At 39.8% G+C, this 19,266-nt stretch overlaps 1 protein-coding gene across 1 annotated transcript in view; it reads left to right on the top strand.

The window, feature by feature from the left end:
* Tnks (tankyrase) overlaps positions 1-19,266 on the top strand; it is a 144,991-nt gene that overhangs the window by 101,910 nt on the left and 23,815 nt on the right. The window contains exons 12-18 of the mRNA XM_028768191.1: positions 4,853-5,024; positions 9,167-9,246; positions 10,645-10,790; positions 12,930-13,095; positions 15,807-16,026; positions 16,386-16,495; positions 18,727-18,915. Coding sequence (XP_028624024.1) covers positions 4,853-5,024; positions 9,167-9,246; positions 10,645-10,790; positions 12,930-13,095; positions 15,807-16,026; positions 16,386-16,495; positions 18,727-18,915 — 1,083 coding nt within the window. The remainder of the gene's footprint in view (positions 1-4,852; positions 5,025-9,166; positions 9,247-10,644; positions 10,791-12,929; positions 13,096-15,806; positions 16,027-16,385; positions 16,496-18,726; positions 18,916-19,266) is intronic.

Below are 19,266 nucleotides of genomic sequence, written 5' to 3'. Positions count from 1 at the left end.
ATGTTGAGCAGCTCACAGCTGTCTGTACCTCCAGTTCTGGAGGGCTCTGGCCTCCATGGGGAACTTGCACTCACTCGTGTGCACATTCCCACACAGAAACCCATACATACACTCAGTTAAAAAAATAAAACCTTTAAAAACAATTAAAATATTCTTTAATAGAGCCAAGTGATATTTTACACCATAGAAATGAGAGTCATTTTTCTTCCCTTCCTGACACTTGGATTTCCCTTATATAAGCCTCAGATTTGTGTGTAGTATTTTAGCATTGCAGTACTTGATTATACTTTACGAATGAACAAGATTATGTATATTAAATGTTTTCATTTTCTGTGCATATGGTCCAAAATTTTGCTTTAAAAGGTCATTTGGCATTCTTAATTAAAATCAAGATAAGTGGAAATAAACAGAAGAGTTGTACAGATTTATCACCTACTTTGAATCCACAACTATTGTTATATAAACAACATATTATGTCAGAAATAATAAGCTAAGGGGACTGCCTGTTACATTTGTGTGAATTATTTTTGCCCAAGGTCTGACTTTGCAAGACATTTTTGACAATTATAATGCTCATACAAACCATGAATAATGTACTTAATTCTTAAAACTATTTATTTGTTATCACTTATAAGGCTTTTTTTTTTTTCAGAAAAGTTAAATGAAAAACAATCTTTTAGTTGCAGTCTCTCTCAGTGGCATTATGTAGATGCCAGGTTCTCAGTCCATACTGGCTGTTCATGCACATAACGTATTTCAATATTAGCCTCTTAGTTCAGTAGTGGGTTTCTGAGATTGAGAACAGTCTGCTAGTGATGCAAATGACTTCTAGAGTAGCACGTCCTTCCTGGTCTTCCACTACAGCAAGCGGGTTGTTATTGTTTCCTTTAAATACAAAGCTAATATATAAGTTGTCATCAATAGTTCTCAAATGCCATATTATGCTGGGTGTAGTTACAACCACCTTCAGTCCTAGCACTCAGGAGGCAGAGGCAGGTAGATCTCTACTGAGTTTGAGTCCAACCTGGTCTACATAGTAATCTGTAGGCGAGCTAGGTCAAAAGAAAGAGAGAAGGAAGCAAGCAGCAGCGGCGACAGGAACGGCAGCGGCGGCTATATCAACTTCCTATTACTCATTCCCGTATCCCAAGGAAGTGTGCCAGTCTCACAGGGTTGCTGCATTCATTCGCTCATGCATAAATAAAAGTTCATAAGTAAAAAGTTTTCTTGGCTACTCTTAGGCCATGTTTTCTTTGCTTAGTATTTTCTTTCTGTGATTTCTATTTGACTTTTAAATGACCCATAGTTTCCATTTGAATATAACAGCACTTTCTGAACATGTTCATATGATCAAATACCTAACAAGCCACAAAAGGGAGGAAAAGTGTATTTTGCTCATGGTTCAGAGATTTAGTCAATAGTAGAAGGGGAATGTGCTGAAGTAACCACATCTTGCCAGACAGGAAGCAGAGTGGAACACTAACAGGAAGATACAAGACAGGATACACCCGTAGTGCCCTGCTCCTCCAGGTCACTATGGCCATCCACAGTTCCATCTCCTGGTAGCCTCCAGATTCTGAATCTGTCAGTGGGTTAGCACATTCATTTAGACTGAACCCTTACAGTCTGGTCGTCTCTAGGAAAGCCCTCACAGACATACTCACAGGTTTGCTCTATGAATTATTAATTACTTAGTCCACTCGTGTTCACAGTCAGAATTGTCCATCATGACCTCTACATGTGTGACTGAAGAATGTCTTGACTTGTTAGCACTGTTGAGTGTGTAACATTAAATGGGCTTTTTCTTCTTTTGGTGGCAGTTTCACATTTTAATAAAAATCATCTGTTCAGCATTGAATGTTAAGTGTTTGTAGTGGACCAGGGGGTTAAGACTTACAACTTGGTCTCAAACCATTTTAGGGGGATCTGAGAGGCTTTAGGGGAAGAAAGAAGGTGGTGGCAGAATTGCTCACTTTGTTCGGTAGGTGCTTTGTTGTTCATTTGTTTGTGGGGCAGAGTCTACTGTGTAGTCCTAGCAAGCTTAGAAACTGCTGTGTAGGCAAGGCAGACCTCAGACTTGTGAGGACCCTTCTGTGGGAGCCTCCCTGAGAGATTTCTGACATTGCCTTCTAGTAAAGAACAGTCCCTTCCTCACCAGGGGAGATAGCTAGAAGAGCTCATACCGATTAGATGGTAGTCTGTCTATGTAGCTCACGGAGAGCACCAACTGTGTACCAGATGGAATAGTGAGCAGGCTCTCAGTGAGCTATACAGGAAGTGCTTTACTCAACCAGGACTTTATTTACTTCAGCTTGGCTGCTGGATAAAGTACTCCATAGTCTTTAGTAGATGATACTTAGACTTGAGGGAAGGATTATAATCTCCATTCATAATTTAAAAATATATGTTTGTAAAAGGAAATGATTTTGCATTGCATTACTGTCTTATACTTTATGGATATGAACATTTTTAAGATACCAAAAGACCAATCTAAAGGAATGAGTAAATATCTCATATGCATAGAATGTATAATATAAAACATAATGTGACCAACTTACAAGTTTCTGTTATAAGTCAACCCTCATCAAATGGAACTTTTAAAACTAAATCTTAATTCTTTTTACAAACTTATTCCAAGAACCATTGGTACATTATAAATTTTTATTCATTGTTAAAATACGAAATTCCCCAGAGTAAGTGATGGGGATACAAATGTGCCATTTTCCACAGCACTAAGTTCTACCATACTTACTTACAGAAGGTACAGTGCGTTTGTCTTAGTTAGGGTTTTATTGCTGTGAAGAGACCCCACGACCAGTGCAACTCTTAAAAGGAAAACATTTAATTGGGGCTTGATTACAGGTTCAGTGGTTTAGCCCACTATCATCATGGCAGGAAACATGGTGGCACTCAGGCAGACATGGTGCTACAGAAGGACCTGAGAGGTCTACATATTGATGTGAAGCCAGCAGAAGGAAATGTGCTGTAGTGGAGTGACTTTGAGACCTCAAAGCCTGCCTCCAGAGGGACACACTTCCTCCAGCCAGGCCACACCCACTCCAAGAAGGCCACACCTCCTAATAGTGCCACTCCCCACCAAGCATTCAAACACAAGAGTCTATGGGGACCATTCCTATTCAGACCACCACAGGGTTCTCAGATCTGCTTCAGTGCTGGAGGTGAAGCTGGCTACTCTTAGATAAACAGGAAACCTTTACAGTCCTTCTCTCGGCCCGTTACATTTGTTTGCTAAAGGACTGAGCTTTATTTAAAATGCTAGAGTCATCCATCTGAAATCTTAAAATTGGTAAGATCAATATTTTAGAAGAATAACTCTCAAACTATACTTACATGATTTAACAAACTAAATCGGAATTCATTGTTACCATTCATTTTTACAGCTGTATAATTGAGTGTGTCTCATCTCATTTCCAGTGTGAATAATTAGGATGTTTAGAGTTCTGGGTATTCTTCTAAAATGAAGTAGCATCCATATAAAAACTCTAGTTTGCCATCATCTTGTGTTTTTCATTGAGAAGTAAATACTTAAACAGTGCTTATCTGTTATGTACATGTTTTTTTTAAGCTGGAAAATATGATCAAATTAAATTGTGATGTTGTTTCATGGTAACTTTTGTGAAGACGAATAAGAATTTAAGTGATCCCTTTTCTGAACAAGCACAACAGCTTTCCCAGTAGCAAAGGACTGGAAATAGACCAATTCTCTTCAATTCTGACCTCTTACTGGTGTGGGATTGCACTATCATTCTCTTATTAGGACCTTTCGAGAAGACACTCCATATTTTCACCATTAATTGGACTTGATGAAAAGCTATTCCACCGATGTAGTTTAAGTGGCTAAGTGCTGAGTCAGCGCACATGCTCAGAAGGGGAGTTAGCTGTTCTAGAAGTCTCCAGAGATGAGGGAGGACTTAAGAAAAGGGGTTCTGTGAAAGCAGCATGTACATTGAGAAAGACTTTGATCCCTCTGGAGTAACAGGTGTTTACTGGAACATTCTAAAATACTAGGCTAGTTAGATTTGACCAAATTATGAACCTTGACCCAAAAGCAAAACATTTCTTTAACATAATTGAGTTACTGTTTCTCATATACACTCTTCAAGGTTTGAAAATGGCACCTTGAGTCAAGGTGTCCATTACAGATGAGTATCCATGACCTGAAAATGGGAACTCTGTAATGCTTCAAAACCAAAACCTTTGAATTATCAGCATCATACAGATAGAAAATTATACACTTGAACTCATGTAATACCACACAGTCACAGAAAAATTGGAGTTGCTTCAACTTGTGTATACAATGTATAAATGACACAAGTTTGTTTGTAGACAAGGGTCGTCTTTCCAAGGTATTTCATTATTTAGTACAAATACTATCATAGACAAAATAATAGGAAACACCTTTGATAAGGGATATTCATTCAGATATAAAGCACTTCCTTAAAATGAAAACCTAATGAACTACATTGATAGTCTTTGTGTGTATATTCTGTTGTCTGAGCATGATGACAGCTATTCATTCTGAGGTGTTTAGTGAGCATCTCAGGTGTAGCAAGCAGGGAGCACCGGGTGAGAATCCCTGCCCTCTGACAACTTCTTTTTATTTTATTTTCTGAGTGGAGAGGCAGAATGATGGTCATTCAGGTTCAGAGAAATCAAGGGTATTTTGTGATTTCCCCCCACCCCACCCCACCCCACACCCCAAGGCACTAGTGAGCAAAAGCTAATCAATGATGGTTTCCAAAAAAGTTTCACAGTTGACTCTTCTTCTGAGTGTATTTACTACAGTGTGAAAGAATGCCCAGTTTCACATGGACAGCCAATGATTTTTCAGATGAATGCACTGGATAGTCTTGGTCAGACTGCTTTGCATAGAGCTGCCTTAGCTGGCCACCTGCAGACGTGCCGCCTCCTGCTGAGTTATGGCTCCGATCCTTCCATCATCTCCCTGCAAGGCTTCACAGCAGCGCAGATGGGGAATGAAGCGGTGCAGCAGATTCTGAGCGGTGAGTCACATGGCCTGCCTTCCCTTTGCTCACGCCCCCTCTCATGAGAGCAGACCCTACAGCCTGTTCTGAGTAGCTTCGTGGGCGATCTTCTTGACCTGAATGTTTCTTTTTTCACACCTTTCCTTTCCTACATAGTCACCCCATTTCTGAATTGTGGTAGGATGAGGAGCTATCAGGAGGAGAGCTGCACCATTTTTAAGTTAGTTGGCTGGTTGGAATTGAACACAAGCTAGAATTATGGGAGCTATACAATCTGTCAAATGAAATGTTAAATTTCTATAGTGATGACCTTTAGTTGTTCTTACGTGTATAGTGGTCTGACCTACTTGTGTGTTCTTAAGTATTCTGAAATTATCTTATATTCTCTTGATTTAAATGTAATTATCAACCTTTGATGAGTGTCACAGTGAATGCCCACTATATTTTAAGATATTTACTTTGTTGACAGAGATGAGGCAGAAAACTGATAGTACACTAGACAATGACTTCCTGACTCCCAAGTTAGAAGTTAAACAGCCTTCTGAAAACTTTGGAATTAGACATGGAAGAATTTGAATATAGTTACTCTTCTTTCTCACCCCTCAGCCTTTGTCTGGATGGCCTTTGGGTTCCATTACTGTAGACAGATGGAAACTGAAAGTGTAACATAGAGACACCTACAGACTAGTAGTCAGAAGCCTGGCTAGTCTTTGCTGCCTGTGAACCATATGCCTAAGCTCTGTAGGCACAGTGTCCCCCTTTATAGCAGGTATCTTATGGTGCCCTCTACCCAGAAATAAAATTCTTAAGATTTTCTGATACATGATTTAACTTCAGAAATCTACATAAGAAGTTTCTAAACATCTATATTAAAACACCTAAGTGATAGTAAGATTTACTCTAAGTAAATCTTAGAGTTGTTGTGTGATAGCTTGGAGATGACAAAGCTGGAAAACCCACAGTTGACCCTACAAATTTTGGGGGCTCTCAAAAATGCATCAGAGTTTAGAAGCAAAGAATCTCTCAAGGTCCATGGCTGTCACAGATGTGCCACTGCTGCGTGAGGGAAGCAGTCTCAAGAAATAATTCTGTACCCTGAACACTTGGACAAGGATTGCTTTCCCTCCTCAGCTCATTCTTATGTGCCTGTCATTTGCGTCAGTCTGTAGGTTTGTTGACAGATGAGAAGTGGAATAGATAGAAAATAGGCACTGACTCCCTAACTCCCAAATTAGAAGTAGCAGCCTACTGAAACCTCAGGAACCAGCTGCGGAAGAGTTGCAGTATGGTTTCTGTAGAAATGAGTATAATCCCAGCCTGGGGTTTCTGCCCCGCTTCTGGTTATTGAGTTGCCGGATGAAAGACACACTTGCAGCTTTTATATTTACAACAAGCCCTCATCACCACAATAGCTGGGCAGCTGCCTACCCTCCATTGCTGTTAGAATCACTTTTCTATCAATAACCCTGAGTTCTTACTTACTATTTACTATTTCATCTGGGCTGCTCTTAGCTCCAGTTGGGCAGCCCTCTGGGACACTCTCTTGACCCTTAACACATGGCAGCTTTTCCTTCCTCCTCTCCTGCACCTTCCTCCAGTAATTTCAACAGTTACTCTTCTTTCTCACTCTTGGCTTTTCCACCAATCTTCACTACCAGAATGTGGCTAGGGTTTTAAGCTTGACTGTTAAGCACCTGCCTGCAACAGAGCCATGGGATATCTGCTGCAGGAAGATAAGATACTGCTCCCCCACTAGGAAATAGCTCTTTCAAGAGATTGCAATCATTTTGTAAATTGGGATTTTTTTTTATGAAATAGTCTTGTATTTTTTTTTTTTACTGAAAATGATTCACTAGTGAATTTTGCTTCTGTGAGTTATAACCATAAATAAACATACAGCTACTGCATCAGTTTTTCACAGTACTACACATAAATTTAACAGTGGTTAACAAAATGGGGTTGAAGTATCAAATTCAACAAATTGGGTCCATTTAATACCTTTAAGATGCCTTCTGAGTAAATGCATCTCAAATCCATGACTTCTGGGGATGAGATTGACTACTGAATCATAAGTAAAAAGTTCAGCTACTTTTATAATTCTACTCTAAAATTGATTTTTGTGATGCATATAGTAATTATAAATGCTTAGTTTTGTGAATGGTAGGAATCAGTTTGCCATGTTCATTGTTGATCTACAAAGAGAATACAAATAATAGAGCTGTCTGAGACATAGGGCCTTTTAAAAAAACATGAAAAAAACTATTTTTATTGGAATTACTCCATGCTTTGAAGAGGATACTGAGTGCTCTTTTATAGATATTTCTACATTCTTTTTTTACATTTTAATCTTGAGACAAAGTCTGACTAAGCTGCCTACACCAGTCTTGAACTCCCTCTTGTAACCCATACAGGCCTGGATTTCTAATATTTCTGCCTCATCTACTTTGGCACCTAGGATTTGCCTACTACGTCCTGCTATACTATTTCTAAAAATAACTTTGTTCTAAACCCGTTTTAGATTTATATAGATGCAGAACTCCACAGTTGCTATCATAATAAATCAGCATGTTTAACTTTTACCCGTTGACATTTCCTGTACGTTGTTCTTAGAAACATTCTGGTATATGTGCACTAAATATTTTGCTTGACTAGAAAATGACACTTTCCTGGTCATTCCCCATCATCGTGGTGTGATGATAAGCTACAGACACAAAGGATGTTTCCTGAGTTTTCTGTTGCTGGAGTCTCTCGTAGAGACTTGGTAGAGTGTGCTACAGAGCAGCCTCACCTGTAAGTGCAACAGTTCACGTGCACCTTTAGACTGGAGACCAGTGACCAGAAAGTCACCGAGGACAGCCATCTGAGACTTAGGGCTCGACATAATGACCCTGATGTGAAGCATCCCAAAAATCAACTTGGCAAATGCTTTGATTGTTGTTTTTGTTGAAAACAACAGGAGCAAGGATTCCAGCCCTCAGCAACTCCACAGAATAACAAGTGCAGTGTAACACTTTCTTTAAAGAGAAAAAATTTTAAAATGGACTTCACTGTTGGAGATAGTCTTTTTTCTTCTTTAGTCTTGGTATTTCATCTGATTTAATCTTAGTGTTTTATCTGCTAAGAATTATTAATATGATCAAATAGTTTGTCTTCTACAGAAGAATTCTTAAACCTATCTATAAAAGTCAACCCTTCTGAACAAAGTACTGTAGAAAAATAAAGTCTTTCTTTTAAAATCTAAAGCCTTTTATGGCATCACTTGATCCTTCCCACTTGGACTGTGAACTCAGTGTCTCTGATCATATTGTAATGTAATGTAATCTTAAACCTGAAAGAGACTTTGAGGAAAACCAGGTCTCACTCTTGGAATGCAAAAACTAAGACATCAGGCTGGTGAGATGGCTCTGTGGTTGAAGGTGCTTGCTGACCAGGCCTGACAGCCTGAGTTCAGTCTCCAGAGCCATGATGGACGGAGAGCCCTGACTCCTGAGAGCTGTTTTCTGGCTTCCATCTGCATGTCATGGCACGTGTTCCCTGGCCACTAATAATACATAAAAATATCAAAAATCTGAAGTGTCCTCCAGAGTCCACATGGAGCCCAAGCCTGTGGTCCTGATTGCCTGCCACACTCTTCTGTACCTGCTGTGTGTACCTTCCGAAAGCCACATTTTACATGAGCATATTGATTCTTTTCTCTTTAAAAGATCAATATTGAATACATTTTTGTTATATGTTTATATTTGATTCATCAGAATACCTGACTTGTAAGCCTGTAAATGTAACAACCTAACTGACTGTGTCACCTTTCACACTGTTATCTTTTCCCCAGTTACACAGGCATTTAAAGTCTGGAGCTAGTTTTGGCCTCCTGGTTCCCACTTTCCTCACTCTCCTTTGCAACAGTCTTTAACCCGGGCATGTGCTGACTAGTGTGGTGGGGTATAAAGCGTTCCTCTGTGTTAGAATGTATTTACATCTTACTTAGAACGGATGTAAATTGAAGTAAAGAAGTACTTGCTAGCTGAGTAAGATGGAGGAAGTAGCCATTATATCACAGTACTGTCCGACCCCATAATCTCTCTCCCTCCTAAACAGTCTTCCTTCTATAACATCCTCCAGTAGCCCAGGGCCAACAGTAATCTTTTCTTCCTTTGATACAGAGAGTACGCCTATACGCACTTCAGATGTGGACTATCGACTCTTAGAGGCATCAAAAGCTGGTGACTTGGAAACTGTGAAGGTAAGTTAGCGCCTTGACCGGTACTGTCGGCCTCCTGCCACCCACTCATTGTGATGGAGCCAAATACAACTACTCAGAAAGAATCAGTAGGCTGTTATTTTGGTTTTGTTTTTTGTTTTTTTTTTATTTAAAAACAACGGGCAGAGTATATCTGTACATAAAAGAGTACTACCAAGATTTTTTCCAGTATGTCCCTTATAGCACCTAAACCATAAAAAAAAGATACATACATTTTCATTATGTATAATGTAATGAAATCTACTCTGTATGTGTGTGCATGTGTGCACATGTGCCATGGTGCATATGTAAAGTCAAAGAACAACTTTCTGGAATCAGTTTTCTCCTTCCACCACGTGCAACCTGGGAATTGAATTCCAGCTGTTGGGGTTGGCAGCAAGTGCCTTTACTCCCATGAGCCATCTTACTGGCCAGAATACAAATTTTAGTTTCATCTGTTTGTATGCAAGTAGACAAAATGTGCTTTCAAATTGCTAAACAATGCATTCACATTAAAAGAAAATTTTATTTTTGGACAGTGGAGTGTAAGTGTCCAAAGGCATACAGATTGAGAGTTAGGTCTAGTATATTTTTTTCTCAAAAGCTAAGAATTAGAAGTTAGCTGAGTGTGGTAGCTCATGCCTTTCATCCCTTTGGAAAACTGAGGCATGAGGATTGCTGTGAGTTCTGGGGTAGCCTGTACTGTAAGAGTGATACTCTTCTCCTCCCCTTCCTTTCCACTTCTCTGTATAAAGTATTTTAAAATTTGAAAAACAGGATATAAAATTGTTCTGACATCCAGCAAGGAATGAATAGAATCAAGAAGTTGTGAGACCTAGAGAGCCAGCCTGTTGCTCCACACTCAGGGAGGCAGGAACTCACTCTCTAGGTTCTTTAGTTCCTTGTAGTCAACTCAAGTTGGTCTGATTTCAGCAAAGAGCAGCCAAGCCTACCACAGGATGCATTTGTGAGGAGTCTGAGGGAGGCTCCACTGGCTGCCCTTGGATTTCGGGTAGATTAGGGACTGGGCTAGGGTGTCCAACAGTGACTAAATTCCACTGAGTGCTCAGAGGATCTGCTGTCACAGTGATGACAAACACAATGTGGATTCTCCTTCGGGGCTTTCTGAAACATGTGGCCCAGACTGTCCTCAGACTCACTGTGTAACGCACACGGATCCCAAATTGGAGGTCATCCTCCCTCACCTCCTCCAGCTCAGGAATTTTTAGGTATGCCTCACCATGTCCGGCTATGGTGCTGATTTTTATACAACTCATCTGTGGAGAATATTTACTGTATCATTATACTTATCTAAAATACTGCCCAGTTTTAGAGCAAAGTCTATGAATGATTGTTAATGGTGTTGTCTCTGTCTCTGTGTCTATGTGCACACCACAAAAGCAACTCTGCAGCCCGCAGAATGTGAACTGCAGAGATCTGGAGGGCCGGCATTCTACCCCGTTACACTTCGCTGCGGGCTATAACCGTGTGTCTGTCGTTGAGTACCTTCTACATCATGGAGCTGATGTCCATGCCAAAGACAAAGGGTATGTGTTCCCATCCCTTCCTACTTAAATCTGTATTTATCTTCAGAAGATAGCTGTTTTCTTTAGAACAAAAAATTTACATATGACATACTGCTTTTTTAAAATTAGTGTTCTTGGTGTCATAGATGCTTTTCTCATTGAAGTAATATATATGATTCATTTAAATTATAACTTAAATAAACATACATACTGAAATTGAAGATTTCCTCATCCCACACTCTAAAGACACAACATGAACAGTTTGCCTGTAGTTGCCCAGCTCTGTCTTGGGTTGTGTACAACAACTGTCAGTCACTTGGATTGTCAGCATGTTTCTTGGCCCCTTTGAGTTTGCACTGCACGATGCCAAGGTAAGGACGCCATTCCACTCTGCTTTGGACTTCACCTGTTCCTGCAGTATGTCTCCCAGTTGGATGCATCCTTTTCATGCCTGTGTATAGGATTTTATTCATTTATGAATATTTTCATGTAATCTGTAATTTATTGTTCATCCTCTCATTATATTTTTTGCCATTAAAAAATTCTTCTAAGAAGAATTCAGTCCATCCCAGAATCACCATTATTAATAGAAATATGATGTTTCTGCTAGTTTAAGTTGTTTATATTTTTACATTAGATGAATTACTTGACAAACCAGGCACGGCTCCTGAGAGGGTGTCTTTTTGTGCTACCTTTTAGAATGTCACCTGCTTTCTTTGAAAACTAGTCATCTGAAAGTTTGTTCAGAAGATGGGGTCACTAGATTCTTTTAGCTGAGTAGAATTTATAATTGAATTTTATTTTCTTTGATAATTCTCTTTTTATTAAGGGGGAACGGGGATGGAGTTTGGTTTGTTTGAGACAAGGTCTCCCTCTGTACCGCTGGCTGGCCTGAGACCAGCATGGCTACACACTCAGAGATCTTGCCTCTGCCTCCTTCATTCTGAGATTAAAGGCATGCACTACTATGCCCGGTGTGAAGTCTCTTTGAAGTTCACTTTGAGTTTTCATTGTTTTGTTCCTCAATGTTTAAGTTATACAGAGAGGCCACTATGGAATCATTATGAACTTAAAAACAACTAAAACAAGTGGTGAAAGATGCCGACTGAATAGTGGAATGTAGTTTATGTTTTATGTATTATATATTACATTATTTTATATTATGTATCATAAGTAAGCTGGCAATTTTCCTTAGTAAAATACAAATCAAAGAAAATCTGAGAGATGATAAAAAGCAGATTGGTTAATTATTCATGCTAATACTTTGTATTATACGGGGCTCTCCATTGCTAGGGTACAAGTAAAAATTAAAAGGATTGTGTTAAGAAGCCCTGGGGTCCCAGCCACTTGGGAGGCTGAGGCAGTAGGTTTGAACTCAGTGTCTGCTTGGCTTATAGAATGAGTTTAAGAAAACCTATATTTAAATTGAAAAGTCTAGTTGTGTAGCTCAGTGATAGAGTGCCACTAGCATGCAGGAAACCCTGACTTTTAATCCTAGTGCTACCAAAAATAGTATCATATTTTATTCTATGAGTGATAAATAAATATATATGCTATATATACATATATAGCATATGTATATGAGAATAGATGAGTAGATAGATTGGTAAAAATAAATCACTATATATATTGTTTCAAGATTAATGATTGCTGTGATTGAAGGCTTTATATTGAAAAGTTGTTTTTTTTTTAATTATGAATGTTTGAATTAGTGAGGTGGCTTAGCAGCTAATGGCACCTTTCTCTGCAAGCTGCTATCCTGAGTTTGATCCCTAGAACACGCATAAAGTATAAGGAGAGAACTGACATACAGAGTTGTCCTCCGACCTCCACACGTGCATCGTGACACATGCACACACACAGTAATAACTAGTAAAAAGTATTAGTCCCTGCTAGAAATGGGGCCCATGTTAGAGACCGGAGAGGAAGTATTTCTTCCTGAGTGATGCTCAGTATGCTCGGAGCCATAGAGCGTGAGTAGGAGGAAGGTTTGAGGTGGAGTCTCACATAGCCCATGCTGGCTTGAATTCCCTCTCTCGCTGAGGATGATCTTGAACTCCTGCCTTTCCCTCCCAAGTACTAAGTCTATAAGCATGCACCACTATTATAAACATTATTTTAGCTGAAATATTTGTCTTGTGACTGTTTTCTTTTGTTTAGTGGCTTGGTTCCCCTTCATAATGCCTGCTCCTATGGACACTACGAAGTAGCTGAGCTCTTGGTGAGGCACGGGGCTTCTGTCAATGTGGCAGATTTGTGGAAATTTACCCCTCTCCATGAAGCGGCAGCCAAAGGAAAATATGAAATCTGCAAACTCCTTCTGAAAGTATGTAGATATGACACAGCTGCCTGGGTTTAGTTACTGCTTTTTAGAAACTCATCCATTGTAATCTATTGGAAACAAGTGAGAAGGAGGCTGTCTCCGGTTAGATCCTGACAGGTTTTTCTGAATTGACTCAATGAGATCATTTCACCAAAGAAGGTTCTGGGGAGAGTTGGTTTTAATTTACGTGGGTTATCTAATGTATCGTTAGTGTTAGAGAACAATGGCCGTAGGAACTTTTCCATCAGGTCATTCCTGGAGATACATTTATATTGCTGCTGTCGTAACTAATAGTACTGTTGACTCATTCCTTACTGAATACCACAGACTCATGTCAACATGTAAGTCGTGCAATACGTCTTACATCTGTAAGGATTCTCATCTTTTTTTAACCAGACAAAAGTATTGTTATATGTAAATCCAGTTTATAGTTTATTTAATACTATAATATATACAGCAAGTATTACCACTAGATAGATAATTTTTTTAAAAATCACCTATAGATCATTATGAATCCATTGTCTAATTTGAATACTGTGCTCTGTTTGTTTCTTCATTCATTTTTTTGTCACTGTATTTTTTTATTGGATATTTTATTTATATTTCAGATGTTATCCCCTTACCCCATTCCCCACCCCCACCCCACCCAGGAACCCTCTATCCCATCCCCCTCCTCCTGCTTCTATGAGGATGTGCCCCCACCTACCCCCCCACTCCCACTTCCCCACCCTCGAATTCCCACACACACTGTGTCCAGCCTTCATGGGGACCAAGGATCTCCTCTCCCACTTATACTTGACAGGATCATCCTCCCTTGTATATACAGCTGGAGCCATGGATCCCTCCCTAAGTGCTCCCAGGCTGGTGGTTTAGACCCTGGGGGCTCTGGTTGGTTGTTATTGTTGCTTTCCTCATTGGGTCACAAACCCTTTCAACTCCTTCAGTCTTCACTCTAACTCCTCCATTGAGAACCCCATGATCAGTTCAATGGTTAGCTGTGAGCATCTCCTCTGAATATGTCAGACTCTTGCAGACCTCGAAGGAGACAGCTATATCACGCTCCTGTCAGCATGCACTTCCCGACATTCACATCAGCATCTGCCTTTGGTGACTGCACATGGGATAGATACTCAGGTGGAATGGTCTCTAGACAGCCCCTCCTTCAGTTTCTGTCCTATACTTTGTCTCCATATTTGCTCCCTTGAGTATTTTGTTACTCCTTCTAAGAAGGACCGAATCACCCCCACTAGGTCTTCATTCTTCATGAGCTTTATGTGGTCTGTGAATCTTAGGTATTTCAAGCTTCTGGGCTAAAATCCAATAATCAGTGAGTGCATACCATGTGTGTTCTTTTGTGATTGGTTTACCTCACTCAGGATGATATTTTCTAGTTTCATCCATTTAGCTAAGAATTTCTCGAATTCATTGTTTTTAATAGCTGAGTAATATTCCCATTGTGTAAATGTACCACATTTTTTGTATCCATTCTTCTGTTGAAGGACATCTGGGTTCTTTCCAGCTTCTGGCTATTATAAATAAGGCTGCTATGAACATAGTGGAACATATGTCCTTGTTATATGTTCGAGCATCTTCTGGGTATATGCCGAGGAGTGGTATAGCTGAGTCCTCAGGTAATGATATGTCCAGTTTTCTGAGGAACCACCAGACTGATTTCCAGATTGGTTGCACCATCTTGCAATCCCACCAACAATGGAGGAGTGTTCCTCTTTCTCCACATCCTCGCCAACATCTACTATCACCTGAGTTTTTGATCTTAGCCATTCTGACTGGTGTAAGGTGGAATCTCAGGGTTGTTTTGATTTGCATTTCCCTGATGACTAAGGATGCTGAACATTTCTCTAGGTGCTTCTCTGTTTGTTTCTTCATTCATTTTTTTTTTTTAAGAGAAAGTCTCACTGTATTGCCCTGGCTGTCCTAGAATTCACAGAGATCTACCTGACTCTGTCCCTAGGAATGCTGGAATTAAAGGTTCGTGCCACCACACCTGGCTAGCTTAGATTATTCTTCATTTCCACAGTAGGTCAACAGCTTTCTGTATCAGGTCTATAATAAAACTTCTTGGCTTATAGTTGTAGCTATTTTAAGCCAAGGTAGTTTTTTGAAATACATTTATACATCATGAAATACATTTTAAATTATCAGAATTTTTTTTAACTGATGCCATTTAGTATTTTTTTTCTTCCTGTGTATTCCTTTTTTTCTTTCTCATGATGCTGCCTAACTATCTTTATCCAATTTGAGTTGGAACCATAATTCAGTAGTGGCGTGAGTAGCTACCAAGTGTGAGACCCTAATTTTATCATTAAAAATATCTCTCTCTCTCTCTCTCTCTCTCTCTCTCTCTCTCTCTCTCTCTCTCTCTCTCTCTGTGTGTGTGTGTGTGTGTGTGTGTAGGTGTGTGTAGGTGTGTGTAGTGCAACTGAAGTCTGGCCAAATTAACATTTAGACCATTATAAGAAATAAGAGATTTTCAAAGACAACTTCAAGTCTTGGGAAACATTTGTCACAGAAAAGCGAAAGCTTCTCAGTACTCTCCCAGTTGCAAGATAAAGCAGAATTTAGATTACTATTTTCAGAGTGGATATAGGATAGATTTCCTTCCAGCTGAATGAAGGTACAGAGTGTAAATGAAGTAATTCTGTATGTGCTACCTACCCACTTGCACGTGCACTGTTCGGTTTTTGTCTCTACAGCATGGAGCAGATCCAACTAAGAAGAACAGAGATGGAAATACACCCCTAGATCTGGTCAAAGAAGGAGACACAGATATTCAGGACCTCCTGAGGGGTGATGCTGCCCTGTTGGATGCTGCCAAGAAGGGCTGCCTGGCCAGAGTGCAGAAGCTCTGTACTCCAGAGAATATCAACTGCCGAGACACTCAGGGCAGAAACTCAACTCCTCTCCACCTGGCAGGTAAGCGCACTGTGTCATCTCGCTGTCCCTTCAGTAAACTGTGTGCCAGGCGCTTAGCCACTTGGCTTGAAAGGTGAAAGGTTGGTGAGATAGCCAAACAGGTAACTCGGCTTATCAGCAAGCTTCACACCCTGAGTTCAAGTCCCACAGCTCACATGGTCAGCCAAGAGGATCAGCTCCTGCACACTGTCCTAAGACCTTCCAACTCACACTTGGTGCCTGGGAAAGAAACTGGCACGTGACTAAGTTATATAAAGTTAATATTAGCTTTTGAAGAAAAAAATTAAAATCTTAATGTTTCCTGGTCTTTCCTTGTACATGTGTGAGTTGACCTGACGTGTCCCCTTTCACTCTAACAGCAGGCTACAATAACCTGGAAGTAGCTGAGTACCTTCTAGAGCATGGAGCTGATGTTAATGCCCAGGACAAAGGAGGTTTAATCCCACTTCACAACGCAGCATCTTACGGGGTAAGCATGTCACAGGGAACGTCTAGAAGACTTCCCTGGCATTTGATACTTTACTAATCATGGACTACAGGTTATGCAACAGATTGCTAACCTGGAGCCGAGTTGAGTGCAGATTAATCATCTATATAAGCTTTGTCATACCTTCCCACATAGTTCCTTTTTGATGAGATTTTGAAAGCTTTCTGTGTCTCTGCACATTCTCTAACACAACCAATATGTACTGGGTCATATAGAAATCTTACCTCTATCTTGGATAGCTTTTAAACACTATTAAAGCCAGGAGGCTCCTAAGTAGGTATGGGACTGTACCTACCTCCATTTATCTCTAGAATCTTAAACGTGTCAGGCTAAGTGGTTAAGCAGTTTGCACACAATTTAATAGCATTCAGCTGAGGGATAAGCTGCCAAATAAAAGTGCAAAGCCGTCTTTCCAGGCACTGAACTGTGTTCAACAGGAAGAGGACGCACTGCAGTGCCTTGATGCTGTTTGTCAGAACTAGCTTTCTGCGTTTGTACATAGCCCTCTCTGACTCAGATCCCCTGACTGCAGTTCCTGTGTACCAGGCTCTCAGGTGATGTAGTGGCTCCTCCCACTGGTCATTTTCATATAAACCTACTTGGTAGGTATCCACAGTTCCTGCTTTCCATTTCTGTCTGCAAATGAGAAAAAAAAAGAGAGAGAGAGCGTTTTCCTACTATCTTTCGTTTGAGCTTAGTCTGCTATTTGGATTTGTAACTTTAAAAAAAATTAAAAGCTACCTCAGTTTTTTTCAAATGGAGAAAAAAATAGAAGAAACTTAAGTAAAAGTTACAAATTTCATGAGAATTTTTCTTTATGATAATGTGCCTTATTCTGCTTAGTATCCTTTGTATTATAGTGTGTTTAGGTATTATCTCTTTATCTATACATACAAAAGACAGTTCATTTCTGTGATATTAATAAATATAAAAGTACCGATATTTATTCCTTACCAAAAGCATGTGATTTTATAAAGATAAATCATTTGGCAGGTTGGTTTTCGTTCTCAACTGTTTCATTTTGCAGTGATTTCCCTAAAACATAGATTATATCTGAAGGCTTCGTGCCATCACTGTAGTAGACAGCACATACAATTAAATGGGTTAGCTGTAGCCCGCATTCTCTTCTATTGTCCACTATTTTAACATTGAGTCCCCGTTTTTATTCAAGTGTTGTCACTTACAGCGCTTAGTGTCTTTCTCCAGGGTAGTCGGCTCCTGGTCTTGGCCTTCTCACTCAGTCCTCTGGTCCCGAGTGACAAGAGCTAAGCTGTAGCTCACTTGTGCATTTCAGTTACTGTTGCTTGCTCCAGAGGTATAGCTACTTATAAAGAATTGTGTTTATGCTATTTCAGTGATAGTCCTTCCTCTGCACTGGTCTTTTAGACATTTGCCAGCCAGTTTAGCAAGCATGTAATTGGTTTCACTAAAGACACTGTAAATTCAATAAAAAAAAAAGTTTAACAGTGCATACTGAGCCCACAGCTCATTTACACACCCACGTATATATAAACCATAACTTTTTTTGGACTAATTTTAGAAGTCTGTGCAGATTATTCTACCAAATTGTGTTCTTCTTAATAAAATGCAGGAAACACAGTTTAAGTAACTTGTAATATCATCTGAGGACTAATTTGAAATTATCCCATGCTTTCGGACTGATTGAACAGAAGTTGCGTTTCCAAAACATCCTTTGAATAAAGAAGATAAATTGGGGTTCTTCGTTTGTTTGGTTGTTTGTTTTTGAAAGTGATTTTGATAGAATCATACATAGATAGCTTTCATGTTAGACATTTAAACATAAACTGCAAAATTAGTTATAATCTCATTATCCCAAAGAATCTTAAAGCATAATAAACTAGCCTGTTCTGAGAAGAATCCTAGTTGTTCTGTGCAGCCCTCCTTCCGTCTTCATTATCATGTTACCAGGGGCGGGAAGCCTGTCTTAGGAATTAATGATCTTACTTTGTAAATAAGTAGTTCGAGGCAAGCCTGAGCTACATGAGACCCAGCTTAGAGGGGCAAAAGGATAGTTGTGGAGGAGACAAGTCCAAAGCACAGTAGAGGGGTTGTGTTTGTTTGATTTTAAGAAACTTGTATTAAGGATGGGAACGTGGACCTAGATGGAATGGTTAAATAGTAGCAAGAGTACCTGACGGAATTCTGCCGCCTTCCTTTCTTCTTAAGCTTCTGTGTTCTCTTGATTTTCTCAGCATGTTGATATAGCAGCATTACTGATAAAATACAACACATGTGTAAACGCAACGGACAAGTGGGCCTTTACCCCCCTTCATGAAGCTGCCCAGAAAGGACGGACACAGTTATGTGCCCTGCTCCTAGCACATGGCGCAGACCCAACCATGAAGAACCAGGAAGGTCAGACACCTTTAGATCTGGCAACGGTAAGTCTTGTTGCAGTGATGACTCTTCATTAGGACTTCAGGCCTCACGTTACCTTCCAGGACTAAACTGGTACTTCATGTGGCCAAGTTGGCATTCTTCCTGGAAATCTTGTTAGGCAAAACCGTGTAGTGCCTCAGTTCCTTCTGTACTTCTGTGGTATTCCATGTGTAACCAGCCTCCTTTGCTTTCACTGCCTGTGTCTACAGCCACCACTCAACATGTGATACCAAAATCACTGTCACTGTTTATGACAGGTACTCTTTAAAGAAAAAATTACAAAACATATGGTACTTAGTGAAAAACTTAGTATTAATAATGGTTTTTGTGTTTTCTTTAATCATTATTTTTAG

The sequence above is a fragment of the Grammomys surdaster genome, unplaced genomic scaffold (assembly GCF_004785775.1).
Source record: "Grammomys surdaster isolate TR1022 unplaced genomic scaffold, NIH_TR_1.0 185, whole genome shotgun sequence".
NCBI lineage: Eukaryota > Metazoa > Chordata > Mammalia > Rodentia > Muridae > Grammomys > Grammomys surdaster.
The sequence above is the reverse complement of the archived record's forward strand: the minus strand, read 5'-3'. Positions and strand labels throughout refer to the sequence as shown.